Raw genomic sequence first — 25,679 nt, forward strand, 5'->3', positions numbered from 1 at the left:
TTAAGAAAGCGGAAAAGAAACAGTAATGAATGACACAAGCAGGGAGAGTTAGAAAGAGCGAGAGAGAGAGAGAGAGAGAGAGAGAGAGAGAGAGAGAGAGAGAGAGAGAGAGAGAGAGAGAGAGAGAGAGAGAGAGAGAGAGAAAGAGAGAGAGAGAGAGAGAGAGAGAGAGAGAGGGAGGGAGATCAGGTGAGACCTTCTCATAGACACATGCAAGCTGAAATAGGAAATAGGAGACAGCAAATCTAAATATTTCTTCTGGAGAGAACATGACTACAGGATGTTTGCAGTCCATTTGGTTGCTTATTCAGCAGTGAAAAACTATTATACTAGCTCGCCCTTTGGTTTACGTGATATCTTTTGTTTCGCTAGCAGTGTTGGCAGTTTCATTCCAACACAATAACTGTTAGCTCAGCACTAATACACCATACATCTGACGTTTCAAAGGAGCCATAATGTGAGAGCACGTCCCAATGGAATAGTTATCAAGGAATAAGAATTACAAATGTATCACATTATCATAGCAATAGGGGGCAGTATTGTCGACATGGCTTGCAGTTAAAGCTTTATTGTAAAGTGGGCACTGCTTGCAGTTCTTTGTCACTCTGTGGACATGTCCTAGAGCATTGCATGAATTCAGCCATTGTACGGTACTTTCCAAAAGCCAATAAGAAAGGAATACATGAGCAGAACCAGCTGACATCTGTGATGCTACTCTGAATCTTAAGCGTGGTTGTCCCTTAAAATACACACTGTTTTTTGTTATTAGGATGCTGAGATCGAGACTGACACACCTGTGATTAATCAGTTCAAAGAAGTATCACAATATCATAGACATTTTAACACAACATCCACACTCTGATCCTGACACAGGCAGCAATGCCTAATTCTGATTTATCTGCAGTATACAGTATCTAATAACTAATCAGTCATTTCAAACCCTAGAATAAGGGATTTTTAAAGTCTTGTACTCTTTTATTTCTTCCAGTCTGAGGACTATCAGGGGGAATATGTTTGAAGTAGTAAACTGTCCCTGGCTCAAACTAACCACTATAAGTGCTGCTCATAATTTCTATTGTACACATAGAATACTACTGCTTTGCTTCAGCGACTCAGAGGACCTGTCCTCAACAGATCTACAAGAACCTTCCTCCCTTGCCCCCCCCGACCCCCCCCCCGCTACCAGAACCACAACACAAGATAAAATGCAAGAAGGCAGAGAGTGCCACAAAGAAAGCAGCAACAGCAGCAGGTTTTGGACAGGAGTGTGATCTACACTTCAGTTCTTCACAACATATACAAATAAACTATAACTAATAATCAAAGAAGAGAAAATTTCCAAAGACAAAAAAAAGGTAAGATACGATAAAAACTCAAAGTTCATTTGAGGAGACGTACAGACCATTAGATAGGGAGGGGAAGGACTGGGTTGGCGAAACAGAGGAGATTACATACATCGTGTCCTTTCTCGGCCTCGCCGTGGGTGAGTCTGCTGGCTTTGCCGTTGCGGCTGCGCTGGGAGTGGTGCCCGTTGTGCCACGTCGTCGGACTGTTGGGGCCGGGGGACAGCGAGGTGCTGGACGCCTTGTGTCCGTCCGTCTTGTGCTTGGAGATCAGTCTGCGGAGGATGGACAAACAGAAAGAGCCACTTAGTATAGGCCTCAGCCACAAACCCCTCCCCCCACCAAGGTTATTATAGTTTAGAGACCTGTAGTGGAGTGGGAGTCATAAGTGTCCAAAATTACAAATACCCAAGTAAAGTACAGATCCTCAAAAAACGTACTTAAGTACAAAACTCAAGTAAATGTACGTTGTTACTGTCCACCACTGGATTTAGTTAACTATAATAACCCTGCCCCGCACAAACACACACACTCCTCCTCTGCCTGCTCCCAGCCAGCCCGCTCCCTTGAGGAAAGTCTGAAACAGTTCATGGAGAAAGAATTGTGAGCATTTAATGGAGGGTATTATATAAGATACACTGAGGAGCTCAATTTGTATTGTAATCTGTCCCCCGAGGATTGAGGATAAATGATTGCAGCGAGGAGACTGACAAGTCTACATTTTTAACAGGGGACACAACCAGTCTGACTGGAGTTGGTTGCTTTATCATTAGACTGAATGGTGGAAATACCAGCATAGGCCACGACATCCAAAGAAAATTGAATGCTGTTCTTGAAAATGTTTGACTAAATGCACATGTGTGCATGGTTTCAATTAGAAGATACGTTTTTTTTCTTTTTCTCTAACTCTTAGGATTTAGAAAAGTGGTTTAGAACAGTGGTTCTAAATTTTTTCTTGTATAATATTAATCCTCTTTATCAAAACACCCGTTTAAGAAGATACCATAAGCCTTAACAAAATTGTTTGTTTCACTATTTTGGAATATTTTCGGTGGAGAAGAATTCAACTTTGAAGCTGCGTTGATGCAACTTTGTGAATGTTTGCTCGTTGTCTGACTTCGGGACTAATTGTACAGTATTAGAATCACAAAGACCCGTAGCTTTCCACCAGTATAAAGCATGCCTATGTTTTAACATACCTGGTAGGAGACTTGGAGGGGCTCCCGGTGGAGGAGACGGAGGCACTGCGGGAGCTGCAGCAACTGCCTCTGCGCTGAGACCTCCTGCTGGGGGAGTCACCAGGGGACCTGGTGGACGACAAACACAAGATGCACACACACACACACACACACACACACACACACACACACACACACACACACACACACACACACACACACACACACACACACACACACACACACACACGCATACGTTAGATAGGTGAGAGATGGATCTCATGTAGTATCATAAACTCACAATACCACACAATAAAATTCTCAGTGTTCATTTAACTGAGAAAATGGTGATACGTAGAATTGTCATCATGGCTGCTTTATGTGTTAGTATACAGTATACACTCTATATAATAATACACATACTATACATACAGTAATCATGATGACCAGATGATGTCACACATTAAAGCACAGTATGGCAAGATGCACTTCTTTAACATTCCATGCGAGTCTGAGCTGGAGATAATGGGTGCAAAGTACGGTACGTATCTAATTAAGACAGCCTAAACATCAATCCTGTTTGCTCAGCTGTGACCATCGTTAAAAAGGAACCACGTTCATTGTTCGCTTCCCTCTCTGAAGAACACAAAGCTCCACTAAACTCACATCCTCATGCCACACACGTACTGTACGTCAAACATTATTCTGAATGCATGTGGAAATAGGCCATGTTGTCTCAATAAGGGGACCAATATAATCTCTTTCAGACGCAGCGTTGACATACAGAAGGCATCATAAATTGGGTACAGTCCTACTTGGCAGAAAAGGGGGCATGCTTTACATAATGTCGCTGTCTCGTGGAAACCTTGTACATTCAAAAAACGTTAACTTTCATGGATCCAATGTACTTATTTAGTCTTTTGTTAATACTTTTCATTGTTAAAATATTTATAAAACCCACAGAGAGACTATTTTGGGCATGTCATTAGAGCCACAAATCTTCAAACATTTTGATTATTTTTCAAAAACTTTCAAATACTGCGATAACAGTATGTGATGATGCTATGCATTGAGAGTGTGGGCATTCATTTATGAAAATAATTGTTATAAAGAGATACAAGGTTTCTGCCGACAGCGATGATAAGAAAGGGCAGGAATCTTCCTTCTTACCTTTTCCTCTGCTTGTTCTTGTCCTTGTGTTTGTTCTTTGGGCTGCCCGATCTGGAAGACATGTCATAAGTGATGTTCAACAATATCTGATATACAAGTTCCCCTCCTTACATCTAGTTCAAGGCACAGCTCATGGTGGAGTATTCGACTAAAGGATCTTTTGAGATAGTGAATGCTATTGAAGTCAGTTCTGCATTGTTCTGCAAAGCCCCGAGCTGTCTGCTGAGCAAAGCTGTCAAGCTGAACTGAAATAGACCAGTTTCTCACATACCTGTGTTTCCTCTTTCTCCTGGAACCGGATGAAGATCTACAAAGACAAAACAAAAAACAAAAACCATGAATACCATAATAGCATGACTGCAACAGTAGTGTGGTGTGATGAACAGTACAATGACTCTGAACTACTGAAACAGAGGTACTTGTACAAACTCACACACGCAGTAAAAGCTTCAATGTTGACGTGAGAGTTCCTAGATGCACAGAATATTCTGAATAACAACAACCCTGGTTAAGGTCATATTCCAGATAAGCTCAAAACAAACACAGTGCCACCACCAGTAAGACAGAGCCGTATTTACAGACCTCTGTATTGTGGGTAATATCATCACACCCCAGCTATTACATTTGAGTTTCGCATAAACGGGTCATGGTTCGATTATTGCAGGGGAATATGGCATCCAGATGTGTTTTCTACAGGCCCTGTAACGTCTTCCTTCTGGTGCTAGACAACACTAGTGTCCCCTGACACAAACAGTGTCTGGGGACATGATATTCACCAGCCTGCCCGTTCAATCATGTCAGCAAGCCATTCATAAGTCTTCAGTGTTAAACTCACATCACCTCTGCATCACTCTCTTAGTTTGCATCATTCCAGTTGCCATGGTGATGATCTGTTTTAGACTGCTCTCTGAGAGTTGTGTGTGTTTTTTTTTCTTTATGTTTCAAATTTCCACTCCTGTCTTATGCATTGCCAACATGCAGCACAGTGGGAGGGTGGAGGTGGAGTGAGTGTCTTGCGTCAATTCGCCGTGGCCCAGTGAGAGAGGAGTAATAAAGCTGTCATTGTAATGTATATGGTCGCCTGCTGTAGCAGCAGTCTCAGTTCCCCCCACTGGAGGGAATCAATTGGGGGGGGGGGATTCTGCAGGGGGCCTTGTTCAGGAGAGCTCATTATTCTCCCGTCTTTCATGTCCGAGACACCACCCTCTGTCCTCATAGTGCTGTAGTCCAATTCCTCCACAACTACCAGTGCTACCACGAGGACAAGTGTAGCATGTAGGCCCGTGCAGGACGGATACACATTTCCAATGGGTGTCAACCTATCCTGGAGCTATTATGGGAAGGGAAGTGTGTTGTGTGTGTGTTATATACATGCAGCCGTATGGATTGTACTGTCAGCCAGGGATGCTAACGCTCCAGCCTGAGAGGCTGGTTTATGTCTCCGGAAGGCGGATACCCTGAGTGCCCCCCCCCCCTCGTATTATTTGTACATTATTCATACATCAACAATACCTGCAATGCAGAGTGTCTTTGGAGTTATCCAAAAGAGATGGAGAGAGAGAGAGAGAGAGAGAGAGAGAGAGAGAGAGAGAGAGAGAGAGAGAGAGAGAGAGAGAGAGAGAGAGAGAGAGAGAGAGTCTAAGTGTGTGTAGATTGTAGATGGATGGGAGGGAGGAAATGAGAACCAGGCAGCGCAGTGATGCTCAGCAATTTAGTGAGAGGCTCATTTTTCTTGTATTGCTGCACTTTCCCCCATAGAGGCTCAGTTATTAGAGGGATTCATTTGGTGCCCCCTCCCGCCCCCGCCGCCCCCCCCCCAACACACACACACACACACCTCCTGGTCAATATCGAGGGAGAGAGAAAGGGCTCTCATCAACAAACATTTCTGCATTGCCGAAGGATATGGTAACGACAATAAGCAATTGTGAAGAGTGCACTCCTCCTCCCATTCTTCTCTCTCTCTCTCTCTCTCTCTCTCTCTCTCTCTCTCTCTCTCTCTCTCTCTCTCTCTCTCTCTCTCTCTCTCTCGTTCTCTAATTCTACTGGCTGTGCTTATTGCATCATCAGCACAAGAGGTAAGACAATAGGAAAATGAAAGCGTCATTATTTTTTGTCCCCCACGGAAAAGTATTAAATGCAATCCATAAGTCTATAATGAAAGGAGAGGCACAATATCTTTTCTAATATCCTTCCTAGAGTGCCCTTGTAAATTCCATATCATTCACTCAAGTGCTGCTTGGAAAAAAAAAAAACTTTTATACCTGCAATTGTGTGATATGACAATAGAGTTGATTCTGACTCTAATTCTGCTGTGAGATCGCTGTGTATTCACGTTTCCTTTTACTCTAGTGGGACAGATATAAAGATCGGGCAGAAACACTTTATGTTTATTTGTATATCCCTTTTTTAGAAAGCTAAAAAGGGATATTCACTCGCGACCCATAAAAATCGGTCAAACAGTGCTGTACATCACAATGCTGTATATTCTTCATCCATGCGGGCGGCGGATTTACAAGAGTCCATCATGGCTGTCCAAGACTATTCTCTGATTTAGAGACGTTTTTTAATTGCACACACAAAATACACACACACACACTCACACACACCCACACACTCACACTCACACACACACACACACACACACACACACACACACACACACACACACACACACACACACACACACAATTGTTCACACCTGTCTCGTTTGTGCTTCTTCCCGCTTTTCTTCTTCTTCTCTCTGCGACTGGGTGAGGAGCTGTCAAATCTATAGAAGTGCACAGAAAGGGGAGAGATAGAGAGAAAGAGAGAAAGAGAGACAGACAGACAGACAGACAGACAGACAGACAGACAGACAGACAGACAGACAGACAGACAGACAGACAGACAGACAGACAGACAGACAGACAGACAGACAGACAGACAGACAGACAGAGATAAAATCATCTCAGATGCTGTAATTGGCTGGCTTCCTGCTCTAACTACTTCATTATTGTTATGTAAATGACATTTATATTCCCGCCCTGATTTGTGTTCCCAGGGGTGATCTGCATCCATAGATTTCAAAACTGCAAGTGCTGTGTCAACTATGACATTATTCAAAAGCCTGTGCAGTGCACTACTGTATGGACTCATTGGACTGTAAAACATAAACAGAGGTCTGGTCCTATCATTCTGGTTTGTATTTCTTTCATAGACTGACTGATCAGCTGGTTGACACGCTTTGGCTGTACAGTATATTACCTACCCTGCATAGGCTATAGCAGTGGCGGCACATAATCAGATGTTTCATGGTCATGATTCACCAGGCTTGGTTCCAGGCTTAAAATAATGAATATAAATATTTTCGGAAATGTCTATGGGGAAAATTAATGGACTTTGTAACTGTGGAACCACAAAATGGCCGCCACTGCTATGCCCTATAAACCTTATATTTATGTCAATTTGGGACAGATATGGGGCCGTTGTCATTTTCACTTTTGGGCTGATTTGTGTTTTAGTTTTTTGTTCCCAGTCCTCCCCTTAAAACACATCATCAGCAGGTAAGCCATGCATGCACTTACCGAGTCCTCCGTCGGCCGGATTTCTTCTTCTTCCTTTTCTTTGGGCGAGGGGATGGTGAGCTGCTTGATTTTCTCTTCACTCTAGATTGGTCGCCACAATGAGAAAATGAGACAGGGGAGAAAGAGGAGAAGTTGAGAAACAGAGCGAGAAGTGGTTGTAATTACAATAATCTTTGCTGGTATTATAATAACCGTTGCTCAGAAGAATAACATTCTGGTTACCTTCACTTCCTTCTTGACTGATAACAAGGCAAATCACATATCAATTACATCTATTTTCTCATTTCGTCCAATTGCTTGGCGATCACCCACTACACATCCGTTTATGTACTGTAGGGCAGGAAATCACTTCCAGGAAATGCATGCATACACTTATGCTTTTCCGAAGTATGTATGTGTCATCATCAAGCAGATAACACTGTAGTGAAATGTTTTTTGAGCATAAACAGTGCATGTGGATTTTAAAGAGTACCTATTAATTTTTTTAAGAACTTGTATTGATCCCCATAGGGAAATTCATTCTCTGCATTTGACCCATCCTAACTATTCAGCTGGGACAGTAGGTTGCCACCTACAGTATAGGGTGCTTCAGGTTTAGGGGTTGAATGTCTTGCTCAAAGACACTTCGACACAAAGCCAGGGAGGCTGTCTCCTGAGCCACTGCTGCTTTTTTGGTGGATGTGAAGAGCACTTCTATACAAATAATAGTATGTGACAAGGTAGAAGGCAGATTTAGTTAATCACCTTGGTTAGTGGGAGGTTGTCAGCACATTGCTAGTGTGTGTGTGTGTGTGTGTGTGTGTGTGTGTGTGTGTGTGTGTGTGTGTGTGTGTGTGTGTGTGTGTGTGTGTGTGTGTGTGTGTGTGTGTGTGCCTGCGTGTGTGTGTGTGTGTGTGTGTGTGTGTGTGTGTGTGTGTGTGTGTGTGTGTGTGTGTGTGTGTGTGTGTGTGTGTGTGTGTGTGTGTGTGCCTGCGTGCCTATGTGTGTGCCTGCGTACGTGAGTGAGTGTGTGCATGCCTGCGTGCGTGCATGCCTGTGTGTGTGCGTGTACTGTACTGTACAAGTGTGAACATGTTACCTGTGGTCACTGCGATAATAGTCTCCCTCCTCATAGTCAACCAGTGCGGGGTCACCTTCGTACTCATCTTCGTGCTCATAGTGCAGGTGGTTGACCCTGAATTCATAGGAGTAAGTGGTTGTTGACTTCTGCTTTTGTGCTCCATGAGCGAGAAATCAGAAGGAGCGATTCCATTCACTCTCTCATTACATGGCGTAACAGGCCTCAAAATCCCAAATTGTCATATGTTTACACTTGGTCAAGGTGCCTTTCGTATCCATTGCGGACGCCGGAGACAGCCTTTTGCATACCATATTGACGAGGACAGATCATAAGCGATTCCAACCCTATCATTACACAAATAGAACGGCAGTGAGTCAGCAGAAGCAGACACTCTGCCCTCTTCTCAAGGCTGCCTAGTTTAAATTAGTTTAAAACCAGTTTAAAATGTTTTAATAGCAACATCGCCTTGTTCTCTTTCATACCTGCATTACATAATCAGTCATGTGACTTGGACTAGACTGAACGTTGAAAAATGCGCTACCCACTCAATTAATTGAATCAGTGATGCCAAGGGGGTCCTGACCAAGCGTCAGTATGTGACAATTTGGGAGTGAGAAGGTTTACCAAATCATGCTTTTAGCACATAAACAAACAAGCAAAGTGAAGTCTGCGAATATATACATATAAAAACAACGAGAAAAACAATGATTATAGGCATGGTGTCCATAATTTGGCCACAATGACAGTATTTATGTTAATTACCCTTGTTGCACTTTCTGTAGCATTACAAAAATGTATATCAGTATTGGTGTAACTCAAACACCGCCATTGCTAGTAGGTATAGTCACAAATGTTTTTGGTTTGTCTTTGTTTATGTGCTATATTTGATTTTTGAGTTTTAGATTTTAGATTTTAGATTTTTTTTAAATGTTCTAGCCCATTTTAATAAAATGTATTTTTCTTTTACTTTTATATCCTCAGTGCTGGTAGAGGAACACATCACTCCTGTGTTGGCTTTTCTACACTGGCTCCCAGTTAGTTTTAGAAGAGTTTTTAGGATTTTTGTTTGTTTTTAAATAAATAAATGAATGAATGAACGAATGAATGAATGAATGAATGAATAATAATAATAATAATAATAATAATAATAATAATAATAATAATAATAATAATAAAAGGGTAATAACTTTTTATTATTATTAATTATTATTATTATGTATTTATTGATTAATTAATATATATCTATATACACTGTGCAGTATATGTATGTATGTTTAAAATGTCATGTTAAACTTTAATATATGAAAAGAACATTTAACTTTTATTATACAATGAACTTGCCAGTTCACAACAACTTTTTCATGTCATTATAACTTGCACAGATGATGTAATCCCAACGAAAACGATCTATTTTTACAGTAATGACAAACTGTGGATTGATAGCACCATGTGAGAAGCCAGTAGGCAGATATAATAGCTAACACGTTGCATAGGGGTATGAAGAGGAGAGAAAGAGGCCTCATTATGCACTGTGGAGAATAGGTGAGCAACAGTTTATCGAACTAATCAATGAAATCGATTGTTAAAAATAATGATTAATTTGGCCCGGACCGCTGGCCTAGTGGTCCGGGCACTTAGCCTGACAGTCAGGCACTTAGCTTTGCAGGTTCGAGTCCCGTTCCAGGCGAGCTTTGCTGCACGTCTTTCCCCATGTCTCTCTCCCTGTTTTATGTCTTTATTCACTACACACTATAAATAAAGGCATAAAAGACCCCAAAAATATATTTAAAAAAGAATAATGAATAATTTTTATAAAATAAGTTATGTCATTATAGGCAAAACGTAAAAAAGAAACGATGCAACGCGTTGTGAGCTTGTAGATTAGCTATTTTCAGAATGTTTTAAGCATAAAATAGGGATTATGTGGTTAATCCATTTGTTGACATATATTTTCTATATTACAAAACATGCTTCTCGATTATTAGATTAATAGAAAAAGTAATCAATAGAATAATCGCTAAGAAATATATCGAGAGTTGCAGCCTTAGAGGAAAACATTGAATACAGCCAAAATTATACATGGGAAGGAGGAGGTAGAGGCTAGTGCTAAATGGCTTGCACATCATTACTGACTTTAAACGTAGCACTACGAGCAGTGTGAACTGTGAAGGGCACCTCGTCTCTCCCAGATGAGCTGAATCAGTCCTACACCAGATTTGAAAACCTCAATGGTGAAAATAAACAACTCTTCCCCCGCCCCCCGCCCCCTTGAGAGCCAGTTGTCTTATTATTGATGCTGCTACAGTGACTGAGGAACCAAAGTAAAACACATTTTACTCTTATTTACCTGTACACAAAAGACGTAATAATAAAGAACACCTCGAACATTGAACATGTAAATATAAAATACACATACAGAAAACTGAACTTGATTTTATTTAACCACTTAAGCCCTGTCACGGGGCAACCCGTGCCCTATAGACACTAAGGACTCCACAGTGTAAAACTGGACATTACAAGCACACACTGCACAGCTGCTTCTAATAATTGACTGTCATCAAGCTGTCTGGGAGGTGTGTCTGTTCAGCACCCAGTGTTGCAGGCTATTCTATATTTTCTGTATTGTCTAATTTTATGGTCATTGTTTTGTGAATTATTTGATGCCTAGAAATGCATTTCAAGTTTGCTCAGAAAATCTGTAATTGCGTAGTCTAACTCATGGGCCATGGTTTGCTTTGTTTGAGTTGATGATTATGCCAGTTACTAATTGTGGGTGGGTCTTACCTGGTATATAAGGGAGGCTGGAATTGTAGAGTGAAAAAATGCTCAGAGTGAAATGCTCAGTTTACTTGTAGCTGTTAAGGAGACAACACCAGGGGAGAGCTGCAAGGGCCTTGAGTAAAAAGGCATTGCCTGTTTCAGTATCTTTAGTTCTTGGTTTTGTTTTGTTTTTCCTTAGTTTAGTTATCAAGTGTTTATTTCTTACTTTTGGTTTTTGAAAGTGTATGTGGCCAGTATTTATTTTGAAGTAGTATTATTTGCCTCAGACCTTGACTGTTACACTCCTGCATGGGGCTGATTATTAGTTTTGGAGGTAAATAAAATACCAAAAATCTACGTTCTTGGACTTTGTCGATTCTTGGAGCCTTGACCATCCGGCCAACTTTACAAGCCCTATTAAAAAAATCTAAAATACCGTAATTTTCGCACTATAAGCCGCACAGGAGTATAAGCCGCAGCAGCTAAATTGAATGATTTGTACATATATAAGCCGCACTGGACTATAAGCCGCGGGTGTAAAATCCATAGATTTAGGAGGTCCCCTAGTGGCCGTTAGCTGTAAAAATCCATAGATAAGCCGCACCGTTATATAAGCCGCAGGGTCGAAAAATTGGAAAAAAGTCGCGGCTTATAGTCCGAAATTTACGGTAGCTGATCTACCCAACACACTGCTATATATGCGGTATATATCAAAAAAATCGGCTGCATAATTGTCAATACTGAGGTCAAATAATGGCCGATTTTTTTATCACCTAAACCAATATATCGGTTGGGCTCTTATACACAGACAGCTCAATCTGATAGTACAATGTGAAAATACTATGCTTTGGCCTTTCCATAGCATGGTGAGCATAGTGTCTCTGCATGCTGCAAGTATGTGCAGAGATTGCATTAGAATAATGATGACAGACACAGAATCCTGATCATTTCTGAATGCAGCCCCACAGAAAAGAGAGAGCGAGCAGGCATGAATAATGACACTGAAGCCAGGAACAGACTACACGATTTAAAGCTTGATTAGCCCTATAGGCCTACCCCAATTTGGCCAAACAGGGCCGGCACCTAATATAGGAGACATAGGCGGCCGTCTAGGGCGCCTATGTCTCCTATATTAGGCCAACTAAAGACATTTATAAAATAAAAAGAAATTAGGGTTTGTTTTTGTTTTTTGGTGGGGGGTATTCTGAATGATGACACTTGCACAATCTGCATTCTATCTCATTTGCAAGTCACATAACAGTGTGGGTGAATTAACCTTGTGATGTGTTTGTTAGCCTACAGCCTGTCTGCTGCCTGCATGGGACTGGGAGCCTGCAGCCTGACTGGAGGTATGAGCTGCGGAGGGGAGCGGGGGCAGGGCGGTTGGTAGGCTGACAACCTCATCTCATCATAGAGCGCACCTCTCCAACATTGTTGGACAGTCACACACACTACGAAATGCTACCAAATAAACCACAATTGATACTTTGAATGTCAGTATTTAATTTCAACACAAAATCTAAATGGATAAGAAAAAAAGGTCTATTATGCCATCAGATGCCCAGTTTAGAGGAAAGAAGAAAGGGAGAAATGTGCAAAATATAAAGATATGCCAGCTTTGCAGCTATGTGTATGTATATTAAAATTAAGAGAGCAAGAGAAAGCTTGTCTAGGGGCGCAAATTGTGCTAGGTCCGGTCCTGTGGCCAAGACAGCGCATAATTTATCCAGATAACCACGGACAGACAGCACACATTATCTTGTAGTGTGCAGGGGTTTAGGATTCAAATCTGTCGTCTCCCGATCGAGTCGGAGCCATCATGATTATATCAAGCCATGTTTGATTTTTATGACAAATCTGACTGTGACGCACAACATACAGTACAGTACATCTGAAAGGAGCCCTAGCCATGTTTGAGTGAGACCTGTGAAAGTCAGCATTAAAGCAGCACTATGTAACTTTCCTCTTCTACCCCGGATTTGAACCCGGTTTTCTGCGCAAGTGCTGGCATTTTTACCATTGAGCTAATAGAGCCGACCGGCTTGCTCAGGGGATAAATTGAATCTTGACCATCAGGTTAAAATTTGTGTCAGATCCTGTGTCTAGCTGACACAGGATGTGTCTATAATAATCATAATAATCATAATAATCATAATAATCATAATAATGCGAGAAGCCAAATATTTTAACTACTGTAGCATGTTGGAAAGCTAACAAAATAGAAAATAATATTATAGGTTAATTAATGACGGGGAAATTCAAAGTATTGTGTACAGTATTGTAACACAGTGTAACACAGGGTATTTTACGTGATCTCTACAGATCGAGAGAGAGAGAGAGAGAGAGAGAGAGAGCGCAAAAGAGAGAGGAGACAAGCAAGGGGGGCATTGAATTTCAGAGGCCATTAGAAGGCTCTGTTTTTTAGGAAGAGGCAGGGAATAGAGAGCTTTTAATTGGCTGAGCACCACTGGGCCAAGCAGGGTGGCCAAATACACTGCCAGCAGTAAAGGTCCTTACACACCGGGGCGATTTCTTCATGCGAATAAATACGTTTTTTTTTAAAACCTTCTAAAGTCAATGCAAGCGTCCACATCAGTTTCGAGAAGCGAAAAAGCGTCTTTTAATTATTCGGAACGAGTCCGAATTTTGCGTATATTCGCATATTCGCCAGTGTGTAAGGACCTTAAGTCCTCACTTTGCTCTCACGCACGCACACGTTAATTTTCAGCCATGAAATAATCTCAAGAACATTACTTGAACAACAAAAAAATTAAAACTGAAATCCACACACGCTGAATCAATTGAATACCAAAATGAACAACCTCAAGGAGCGAGGGCGTGACAGAGAATCTCTTTCTCGCTTTTAATGGAAATGAATTGGATGGCATTTAAAATACATAAAACAATGCAAATCTACTTTGGTTTCAGCTCTGTGCCGTGTACAGTACCCTTTGCTTATGACCAGAGGTGCACTGAAGACAGAGCTGTTGAATCACACATGCAATTACTAGGATTTGAAACTATCTAGTGGCCCTTAATGCAGATACATATGGGAAAAATCCACTCATTTGCTACCCCGTCTCTGTCTCTTAAGTTGTAGGCTTCACTACATTGGAGACATCTGCCCAAACTTAGTAGTGATTAGGGAAGCATCCCTGTTAGGCAGATGAATGAGTGCCCCTGTGCTGAATGGGCCCTGGGGAGGCAGCCAAGCAGTTTTTCTAATAGGACAGCTCCCCCTGATGGACTATGGTCATGGTATTCCTCAGGACCACAACACAAAGTAGCACAACTCATTCATATCCCATGCCCAGATAGGACTGCTAGGAGTTATATTTAATTGTTCTGATCGAGGGGGGTGTTGGCTAAGTTGATGGGGTTGAATGCTTTTCAGTATAAGGAGAGATGCTTTGGTGGCAGGATGGAAGTTTAATCAGGCTGGAAATTTAAGCTCAGATATAGCAGAGCTGTGCAGAGCAATTTCACAGTCCTGGGGGAAGACCTTGGCATGTGGCATGTGTAGGCCTACTATACAGTGTAATATATAACCTACCTCAAGGGCAGCAGTACATTTTTATATGTTGAAAGGGGAAACATTTCCTTTTCATAATGAGGAAATGTCTGTAACAGATAGTGAACAACTCTAGAAGCCCAGGGCCACATTGATCCTGCTCTGATCGAATAGCAAAGGTGTTCTGAGCTCAGATGGCTCTGAAAAGGCTTACACACCACATCCTCTCGCTCGCTGTTCCCGTCTACTCTGAAAGAAATCAATACAAGAGCACTGGTGAACAGAGATATGAGCTGGCCCAGCCATGCTTACTGCAGGGTGTTTATTGCTAATGACTTGACCATTAAGTTGTGGGCCCTTCCCTGTCAATAAAACTGGAGTAAATTGAGAACCCCAGTTGAGCAGTCTGACACACAGGCGGTCACCATAGTGTGTGTCATGATCAAGGAACCATTCTCTCCCCTGCAAGAGTGCTCTTAACAAAATGGCAGGACCAGCCAAATCCGGAGTGTTAATTAAGTAACAACACACGAGTGGTTATTGGCACGGCTGTGCATAGGCACGGTAAATTAACATTCTGAATTTTACTGCAGCCTCTCAGTCAAGGTTCAAGTAGTCAGGTATGTTGCCTCACCTTTATGTGTCAAGATCACATGGATCATATTTTGGGGAAACGATTCAGCTTGAAGCATGGCAGATGGGGCATGGGGACAGACTTTGCATATTTTCAGGTACAGAGAAGGGTAGAATACCAACAGTGCAGTAGCAAATGGGTTGGATGTAGGCTCAATATTGTCAGTGGGTGTGTTGTAGGTCAAATCAAATGACCACTTGTCATTAAGTTGAATTAACTTTAACAGTCAATAAGTAATTCCCAATGAGTAATGTCAAAAACAAAATCAAACAGGAAGCCAAGAAAAGAAAAGCAGTTAATTTGCACCTGAACGTAAGCAATTGTTCCATGATGTCCAGCAACAAGCAAAACAGAACTTGGCTGGCAGCATGTATAATAATCTATTTAGTTGCCAATCAGCAAGCCTTTTATGAAGACAAAAATCTATATCAATGATGTATATGCCTACCTTCAACATGCTCCATGCATCATGATGCACAACAGTTTAATTGGATGTAACTGTTGTGGGTTAGAATACATAAATACTGAACTAAAATATTTATTTTTCAAGGTTGAGAGATTCATACCAAGGTGAAACAGACAAGCATAACCTCTTAAGGCAGGGCTTGAAATTAACTTTATTTCTTGGTGCCTCTAGCTACAAAGACCCTCTCTACTGATTTCAATCAGCTCTTAAACTGTGTTTATTTGATAATTTTCGCAGCCCATTTGTTTAATATAATTTGAATTTCTAAGTTATAAATTAATTGCCAATGTAAATATAATAACCTAAATACTAGTAGTAGTAGTATTGCCATAAATCAGTGTGCCTCTGTAGAAACTGGACTGACAGAGACTGTCAACAATCCCGTAGTATAATGGAGGGCATACTGTAATACTGCGTTCAGTGATGTCTCTACTCTGCCAATGAGCAAACTACTGTATCTCCACGCTACAGAGCACCAGAGTGCCAACTGTAAGCTTCAAAAGGCACGTTTGTTGTCCAGATGGTAGGAGAAAAGTAGCGCTCACTTTGGTTCACTTGACGACCAAATGCTCGCAAGTACATATTGAGGTTGCACAGATTCAATTTCGGGTGCATAAAGTATAAGACTGAGAAGATATACGATTTTTCGGTAGCACAGTTCGGAATTTTGACCCCTGTTGTAGTGCATGTGATTTTGGAGATCATCCAGCTAAAGTGAGCGCGTGCCTCACGATACACTGGGCAGGAGGCAGACGGCACAAAATGTGGTCCTTGTTGACACCAAAATTGTAGTGCGCTGGTTATTTGCAAATGACACCTCCTACTACACCTCTTATTCCACATGAGCGCATGGCGAGTCCCCAAAATACCAAACATATGCAGGGAAAAACGTGCTGTCCTGGTTTGACACCAAAATTGCAGTGGGCTGGTGATTTGCAAATGACACCCCCTACAGCGCCTCTTCTCCAACATGAGCGCATGGCGAGTCCCCAAAATACCAAAAACTTGCCACTGCTCTGTGGTAAATTGTTAATTCTCCAGTCTGTGCTAGTATCTCTATCACAGCACTTTACTTTCCCTAGCAAGGTCTTGCTGAATGTGTCAGTATTATAAGGCAAGCTCAGCCCACTCCAAATGGACCATCCCCTAGAAGCAATGATGACCTGCTGCCTTAGACAACTCCCTTGTGTGTACATTTTTCTCTTTCTTTGGGCTATGAGCGGTTGCACACTATCTTTCAACGTGTAAATACTTGACAGCACTCTTTGTCTTTCTCCAATGCTCTCCCCCTTGCTTCCCCTCCCTCCTTACGTCTCTCTCTCCCTTTCCTTTATCCCTTTTTGTCGTTTGTTATTACAGTGCGGTCTAGTTAAATGTCAGGTCCTTGCTGAGGTGCTGGGAAGAAAGCGAGAGAGAGTCATTAGTCTAGCCTATGTGACAGGGAGCATCAGAGTCATTATCCATCATTAGCTGGGAGACAACAGGTCGCATTATTACTGTACCACCACTACACTGGCTCCCTCAATCATTCACACAGAGACATTGACAGACTGGTTCAGGAGCCCAATAGTCAACTTACAACCTGATGATAGCTGCGTGCGTGCGTGCAATAAATTATCTCTTTACTTCATCTATTATAAAAATATATAAATGTTATATATATGATAACATTTTAAGCAATTTCAACGACAGGTACAGAGACATTTTGACATGCAAGGGAGTCTGTAGTCAGAGCAGGAACTGGTTGATCTGCCAAGGTAGATCTGACCTACTCAATCTATCCCTGCCTCAGTGGAAAAGGTCTCTTAGAGTACAGAATGCAGGAGCAAGGCTTTTGAGGAATGATACACGTCAATCTAGATTCTAGCATGTGTCTCATTACGCTATATTTTAGCAATGTTTAGAACTGATATTAAAATGTTATTGGTTGATTAATACGTAACATGGCTTGAAATAACCTGATGACATTATGCTGGCATAGGGTTAAATTGTTTAAGCAAACAAACATACAGTATGTGATTTTTTTGTTATAGCAGATTCTCAGGCGTGAAAATGGAGTAGCACTGATCACGCGAAGCTTGGCCAATCAAATCTGGAGGTTAAGTTCGTGGCCGTATTTAGCCAATCAAATTTGGGTGTTACGTTTGCGACCGGATTTGGCTAATTAAATCAGAATATTACGTTTGTGACCGTATTTGGCAAATCAAATCCGGATGTTACGATTGTATAAGCCAATTATAATATAACACAGCACTTGTATTGTTTTTTTATATGTTTAATTTTATATCAAGCTTCAACCTGCTTTTAACCTGAATATCAAGCATTACCTACTTAATAATAATTAGGAGATAATGGGGAATTCCCCTGCATCTACTACTCATGCTACAAGTCTGTACCGATGACATGTTCTGTAGACAGCTGGATGTGAGCAAAAAAAAAATATATAATTTCAAATTTTCTATAAATATCTAACAACCCCACCCCCTCACCCCACCAATATACCAACCCACACACACACATACATGAACATGTGTAACTTACAGTTGTTGTGTGTGCGAGCCCTCTCTCGTGATCACACCCTCTTTGTCCATCAGCATCTGCCTGAAGGTGCTCACTTTCTGTCGAATCTCTTCCTCCGTGTACCTATATAGATGAACATGAAAATAGAACCAACAGTCAGTGAAAGCACACACACAAGCCCTATCACACATACACACAGGCAAACATGCAGACTCATTAATCGTGGATGTCATTACTTGTTAGCAATGTTTATATAAGTTTTGGGCTTAGTTTCAAAAATATGTCTCTTTACCAGTGTGCCAGGAAGGCACTGTCAACAGAGACAGCTAAATGGACCAAGGAAGAAATGTACTGTACCTGGGAATAAAGGCAACAATCCTATGGAATACGACCAGCTTCATCGGAATGGTGTGCTTGTATTCTAAGCTATATGATTTTGTATTGTATTTTGTATTTTGTATGATAAATGTATTAGCGCATTACATTTTGAATTGTATGTCTATCTGAAAATGAGTCAGTTCCCATCCAAATATTCTTCTCTTAGTAAAAGTAAGAGATTTCATTACCAAACTTGGTAGAGAGGTTCACAGTCTGATGTGCTATGCAGGAAAAAATAATACCACAGATCGGCCTCATGGCGGTGCTATAACAGCCCACTTTACATTTTGGCCTATAACTTTTGGACCATACTGTATGTTGTAGAATCAATATGTCCCTGGATTCCTTAGGTCACTGAATTCCTTGGGTCCAGACGTAACTCCCCATATACTGTAGGCCACGCCCATTTCCACTTAACTAGAGTTTACGTCCTTTTGAATATGTACTCAAAACACACTTTTTGCTGCTACTCCTACAGATTTTGTCAATTTTTTTAAATTATTAATTTGTATTGATTTTTTCATAAGACAAGACACAACAGGACAAACAAACACCAGACTATAATGTGTAAGCATGAGTAATTAACCTATCTTAATGAGGTAATGTATAGGCAGACAGAGTACAACAGACCACAATATACAATTGGACACATTAACAATCGAGCTTGTAAAAATATATATATATAAAAACAGAGCAGTCACACAGAGTCGAGATGAGTCACGACAGGACCCCATATATATTCAAATGTTGCCAGACTGTCCTGTTTGTTGCAACGAAGCCTCTCCAGGTGTATCAAAGATACAAATTCATTAAGCCATCTGGTAAAGCAAGGAGCGGTGGCGGTTTTCCACTCTGTTAAAATAATTCTCTTTGCTACCAGTGTGCCAAGCATAAGAGTCTGCTGGACAGAATACGGCAGATCAAGAGAGGCTTCTGAGCAACCAAACAATGCAGTTAGTGCGTCAGGTTCGATATGAAAACCATATACTCTGCTGTACCAAGCAAAAATGTTTTGCCAAAATAAAAAAATCCTTGGGCAAGACCAGAAAGTGTGACCCAACGTACCCTTGGAGATGTTATATCTGTCACAAGTATCGGAAACAGTTGGATACATTTTATTCATCTTGACCTTAATCTGTGCATGACCTTGAACTGGACAAGCTGCAATCTGGCATTGACTGTGCTCGAGTGAATCCTCTTCAAACCCTCGCTCCAGATCTCATCAGACAGTTCCACACCAATATCAGCCTCCCATGAGGTCTTGATGTGAGTTGATTTTGTCTAAATTTGACAAATATTGTGACACATTCATATGATAAAAACATAGCATATACGCCTTTGGTATTTAATACTGTTTAGCTGGAACTGGCTTCCAAAGTTAGTGGGAGGGCCTATTTTACATAAAATGCATACAGGCAACATCCAATCAACTCCAAAATTGCATGTTGAGGGGCCTCTACTCAAAACAGCACCAAAAGTGATTTCAGTTTGATCCATGCGGGCATCACAAATGCAAAAACTTTAACTGACCAATGGACCAATTTCATCCAAATTAGTTGTGTCATGTGACAATGTATTTGACCAATATTAGTGGCAGAGGCCTATTAAAAAACGCCATATATAATAAATGCAACATTGAATCAAACCTCGCATTTTGTGGGGCCTCTGTAGAGCACACTGCCAAAAGCGCTATCTCTTCTGACCATAGTGGGCACCACAATTATATATCGTAGGAATGGAACTATATATCGTAGGAATGGTATTATTCCAAGCCAATTTCTCGGGCCTCAATGGCTACAACAGTTTGCAATTACTCAAAATTTCGCTTTTCCACTGCCAGATGTTTTGTGTTACTCCACACCACACAGGCAAGACTCGGAACAAATGGCGATGACGGTACTCTCCATGCCCTGACTTAATTGACACATGGCTGAGGACATTCTCATGACTCACTGTGTCACTTCCTCCCACGCCTGGCAGGTCCCTTGTTCAGGGTCCTGACTGGATGTCAGGATTTATTCTGTAGGACAGCAGCACAGTTACGTTACATCAGAACAACTCTGGTATAACAACAGGAACTATCCAGCTGAGATAGACAGCACTCTGTGGACTTATATTAAATAAGCTATTGGGAACATTATAATATTCCCTTTGCATTTTTCCCATTTTCCACTTCACCCTTCGATTTTAGTCAGCTAGTTGATGGTGTATCTGGACAGAGCAACTTTAAGTGAATATGAAGGATTACGATTAAATTCCTTCCTCACCAACACGACAAACAACCAATAACAGGTTCTTGCTTTGTTGTGGCTAACTTCACTTGAGGCAGTGATCGATTAAGGCAATAACTTAATCGATCACACTGAACACCTCCAGTGTGCACACAAGCACCACAAGCCATAGTCACTGACAGCAGGCTGGCTACTCCAGAAGTGTTGAAACCTGTGTGTGGAAAACAGCCCAAACACCCCAAATCCTGTCTGTATTAACAGCCTAATTTATATTTGGCCGCATGACAAACTATACATTAGGCTTTCGAATTCCACTACTTCCATCCTGTTCAATGCCATTCTCTCGCATCTAATTATTGTACCATTGTAAATTGGCGAACAATGAGGAGCCAATCAGGAATTCTTAAATCATTCAACAGTACATGGCATTCTTGTACTGCACACTGCTCTTCAAGTAAATTCACACCGCCTTCACAATCTGTTTAAGCTAATTACAGAGCTCATTGTCTGTTGTGATAATGAGCTATAAAGAGCTACTAAAAGAATATGAGTGATGGAGAGGGAAGGGGAGACAGATGCATACTGAGAGAATGAAAATGATTATGCTATGATTGCGAAATAAACGTCAAACTTCAAAACCTCTCTAAGCCGCTTTTCATGTTATTGTTCTATTGCAATATAATTTGGGTGACTTCAGAGCCCTTCGCTGTTGTATGCTGCGTTGTACTGTAGTAGATAACCACATTTTCTTCACTTCTCCTTGTCCATAGCTCTACAGCACATAGTCAGTTAAAAACAAAGCAACAGAGACAGAGATAAAAAGTGGTGGTGGGAGATGTGAACGTCCTGGGAGAAGCAAGATACCACCCTCTCAGACAAGCAGAATTCAGACTATAAAAGGCAACGATGGGATTGAAATGTGAACGGTCACATTGTGACTGCATGGCAGCAAATCTCTTGTTAAAGGCTTGGGCTGTCGTCTACCATACAGCTGAGCATATACAGCAGCAGTTGAGAGAATACATATATTTGGACGTATATCCAAAGAGTTAACATTTTAAGAGAAGCATTAAGGCCATTAACCGTGGCTCTCTTTGAGTCTATCTATCCATTTATCCATTTAATCGCATCTGTAACATGAGATATCCTGGCCTGCCATACAGGCCATATAAATGTACTAGGGAGCTGTCCGCCCATAGGTGCTGAAACGTACACTCTCCCTCAGCCATCTACACTCTCTCCCAACTACCAGTGGATGCAAGATGAATTCTATGAGACCTCATAAATCGCCTCATTTCAGTGTGACCATAGCAGTGGTTTGAGGAGTGTTTGCCTTGCTCTGAGCATACAGCCATTTCAATACATAGGTATTCAAACCCGGATGCTATCAGCTGAGCTATGGCTCAGTGAATGTGATTAGGGGCAGAGTGAGAGAGGGAAAGAGAGAGGGGGGGGAGCAACAGAACAGAAGCAAGCCAGTGTGACAGTACTGTCAGGTCTCGCTGTACAGCAATCTCTCAGCACAGCAGATGTCAGGGCAACACAATGGAGGGCAAATACGATGATTTTATATTCATTGCTTTCCATGCACAGAGCAGGAGCCATCACCATATGTTAACCACTCGCCGCTTCTGTACAGTACTATACTAACTGTCAATGTGTTTATTTTCTACTGTCTGTCATAACATGCCCCTGAAAGGGATGTGTAAAAATAGGGGTTATGAAGACATAATAATAGGATTGGTAATGTGAATCTGTGACTAAATAGGTCCTGGGAGGTAGAGCGTTTGTCTTCACACTGTGCTGATGATGGGTGACGATGCTATTGTCTGGAGCTGCCTTTGCTGACAGCCTGGCAAAAAGCAAAAAAGAGAGGTCAAAATGTAGAACGAAGGCCTGTATTGGCTATTCAGAGAATATTCTCCTCCATTTCCCTTCCTCCCGTCTCTGACCTGCCTCCATCACTTCATTGCTAAGCCCACCAATGTAAATGCATTGCTCTCCCTCCCCAAGTGGTTCCAGTACTGAATGTTTGTTACATTGTAAGTAAGTAGGTGGTCAATATGAACATAATAAGAACATAAGACCTGAGTGCTCATGGGGGCATATATTATATGCCCCCATGAGCACTCAGGTCCTCTACTCTACTGCAGGATTACTGGATGATACAATCAAAACACAGAAGAAAATGCTGCATTTATTCATTGCCCCTAATCTGTAGAATACATTACCTCCAGAAATCAGGGAGGCAAGCTCTGTAAACATCTTTAAGCAGTTGAAAACCCATCTCTTCAATTTAGCTTTTAATTCGAATCTTATAGGGTAATTTTATTGTACTGAACAATTATGTTTTAGTTTTAAATTTATTGCTCGTTTAAAAAAAAAAAAGATTCACTGTATTTCCCAGCACTTTGAGCTGTATTCTTACAGTGTGAAAAGTGCTACCTGTAAAAGCCACATACAATCAGCTTTTCCTTACAAAGTAGAGCAGAGGCCTAATTGGACTTGCCATTCTTTAGCCAGGAAGGCGGTAATTTTATTAAAATAAAAATTAATTGCAAATTGAGGCATGAACGTGCAAGTGCGTATCAGATCATCTTATTTGAAAGACGGAGTCAGCTGTGTTACGCCAAATGAAAGCCATTTAGCTAGGACTGATGCCTACAGCATGCAAAGACCCAGTGAGTTGGGATGGAGAGGGACAGGAACATCGATCAGAGCGGGGGGCTCCCCGCTGCACCAGCCATGACAAATCACCTCGATTAAAGAACCTGATTGAAGTAATTAGACAGCTCCGAGCACCTACACACTTCCCCATTAGCCAACAATCCTGGGAAATTAATAGTTGTGGCCCAGCGACCATCCTTACACTGATAGTCATTGATTCAGTGGGGTCGCGACTATGTGTGTGGTGTCTGTTAAGCCTGAGTTATACTAAATAAAACATAGCCAATCATGCTCACAATGTGTCAATGTGTGACGCATTGTGAGCTTCAGACTCCAGTTTAAAGTATTACATAGGGTTCAATATAGCAAAGCTAGGCTTGCTAAAACGTTCCCAGAATTGAGCGACTCGTGTGGCAGGTCCCACCAATCACCCAGGACATTGGCCCACATGTTCTGGACATTTTCCAAGCTCTCACATTTTTGATACAATCTCTGAGGTACTATTAATGTAACTCCATCTGCCAAGATAGCCATCTTTGGCTCTCCTGGTGTAGATTTACCCATTATTTCTAAGCAAGCTATTGTGATCTCATTTTGTTCCCTTATTGCCCGTCACCAAATATTGTTTCACTGGATCATCTTGGCATACCTTGTAAATGTATTTAATATTGTGGAAAAAAAGAAAAGAAAGATTTTCTATTTTCAGTGCACAACTAAGTATAACTCAGGCTATATTGTGTGTTCACGTGTGCACACTCCTCTGACTTAAGAGCCGTCCCTCAGAAACACTGCAGCTATCAAACCTACCGCAAAGAGCTGAGTGTCAAAGTAATGCCAGTGTAGTTAGAGAGATTGAATGGCTGTGGGAGCGTGGGAGGCTGCAGAACAAGAAGGGAAAAAATGCCACATTTCTATTTCGGGGACCAAATTAAAGTGACCTAATAGGAAAATGGCTTTAACTCTCAAGTGGAGAGGATTTTCGATCAATGCGCTCTTCAGTCATAGATTTTCTGGTTACACTTTTAAAATGGCACGGAGGGGGATGGAGAGTGATAGACACAGATAAAGAGAGAGTGAGAGAGACAGAGAGAGAGAGAGAGAGAGAGAGAGAGAGAGAGAGAGAGAGAGAGAGAGAGAGAGAGAGAGAGAGAGAGAGAGAAACTGAGATAAAACAGACTTTCTCTCTCTCCCTCTCAACAAAGATCTGTTCTATTCATCATCAATACAGTGTAAGCAGATCAATGAATGGCCGACCACAATCTGCCATTGCCTCTCTTTTAGACTGCATGTGTTCACTCTGACCTCCAGCAGCAACAAGCATTTGAGGCCACGTTGTACAGCAAGGGTTCCCAAACGTATCAGGCTGCGAGTCCGCGACCCCCCAGAGTAATCATATTTGAACTGGGTGGGGGGTCCCCCACCCTGACAAGCACTTGGAATTGTAGGCATTACATTTACTGTAGTGTGACTCCCGTTCCACAGATAAATATGGTGAAAATAGCCGAATTACAAGATCACAACGCCTAGCCAGCTTGTAGATCGGCTATTTTCACAATGTTTTCCTCTTTCTTACGTAATATTTGACAATTTGCCCAATTTGGTATTAAAAGGGTCTTGTCAAGTCATAAAATTGTAACTTTACAAATGTGCAGATATCTTGTATGCACTTACTGTATGTTGGTGTGTTTACTGTTGAGTGATAAAAAATGCTAATCATCAATCATCTGGGGAACCCCCAAAATAATTTGGGGACCCCCCTGGGGATCCCGACCCTCAGTTTGGGAACCACTGTTGTATCAGTGGGTCATTCTCCCTTTTGCCCTAATGCGCTCTCTGACAACACAGCATAACAGGTGTTGATTTATTCAATTGTGGAGAGGACAATGGCTTAGATCGAGCGGTTTGGTGATATATTGTGTCACTTCGTCTTTCCACTGACTGACAGTGACAATGACTGTCATTCCAAAATTAACTGAACATTGGATTCAACTGTGTAGGCTATTAAACTACAATATATAGCTTTTGTTCATTTACTTCTCTACACACACACACACACACACACACACACACACACACACACACACACACACACACACACACACACACACACACACACACACACACACACAAAGCGTACCCAATTTAGCGCTCAACTAGGTCGAGTCATTTTCTTTTCCCCTTTTATTTAAGTTTAG

General features: G+C 41.5%; 1 protein-coding gene across 1 annotated transcript in view; it reads right to left on the reverse strand.

The window, feature by feature from the left end:
* Nucleotides 1-25,679, reverse strand: part of srrm3 (serine/arginine repetitive matrix 3) — a gene marked incomplete at its 5' end in the record, with an annotated part of 41,730 nt that overhangs the window by 10,785 nt on the left and 5,266 nt on the right. The window contains 8 exons of the mRNA XM_080435288.1: nucleotides 1,456-1,618; nucleotides 2,543-2,650; nucleotides 3,692-3,742; nucleotides 3,963-3,998; nucleotides 6,393-6,461; nucleotides 7,258-7,338; nucleotides 8,336-8,431; nucleotides 18,230-18,331. Of these exons, the coding sequence (XP_080291414.1) occupies nucleotides 1,456-1,618; nucleotides 2,543-2,650; nucleotides 3,692-3,742; nucleotides 3,963-3,998; nucleotides 6,393-6,461; nucleotides 7,258-7,338; nucleotides 8,336-8,431; nucleotides 18,230-18,331 (706 nt within the window). The remainder of the gene's footprint in view (nucleotides 1-1,455; nucleotides 1,619-2,542; nucleotides 2,651-3,691; nucleotides 3,743-3,962; nucleotides 3,999-6,392; nucleotides 6,462-7,257; nucleotides 7,339-8,335; nucleotides 8,432-18,229; nucleotides 18,332-25,679) is intronic.

The sequence above is a fragment of the Gymnoscopelus braueri genome (assembly GCF_963280865.1).
Source record: "Gymnoscopelus braueri genome assembly, chromosome: 8".
Classification (NCBI taxonomy): Eukaryota; Metazoa; Chordata; class Actinopteri; order Myctophiformes; family Myctophidae; genus Gymnoscopelus; species Gymnoscopelus braueri.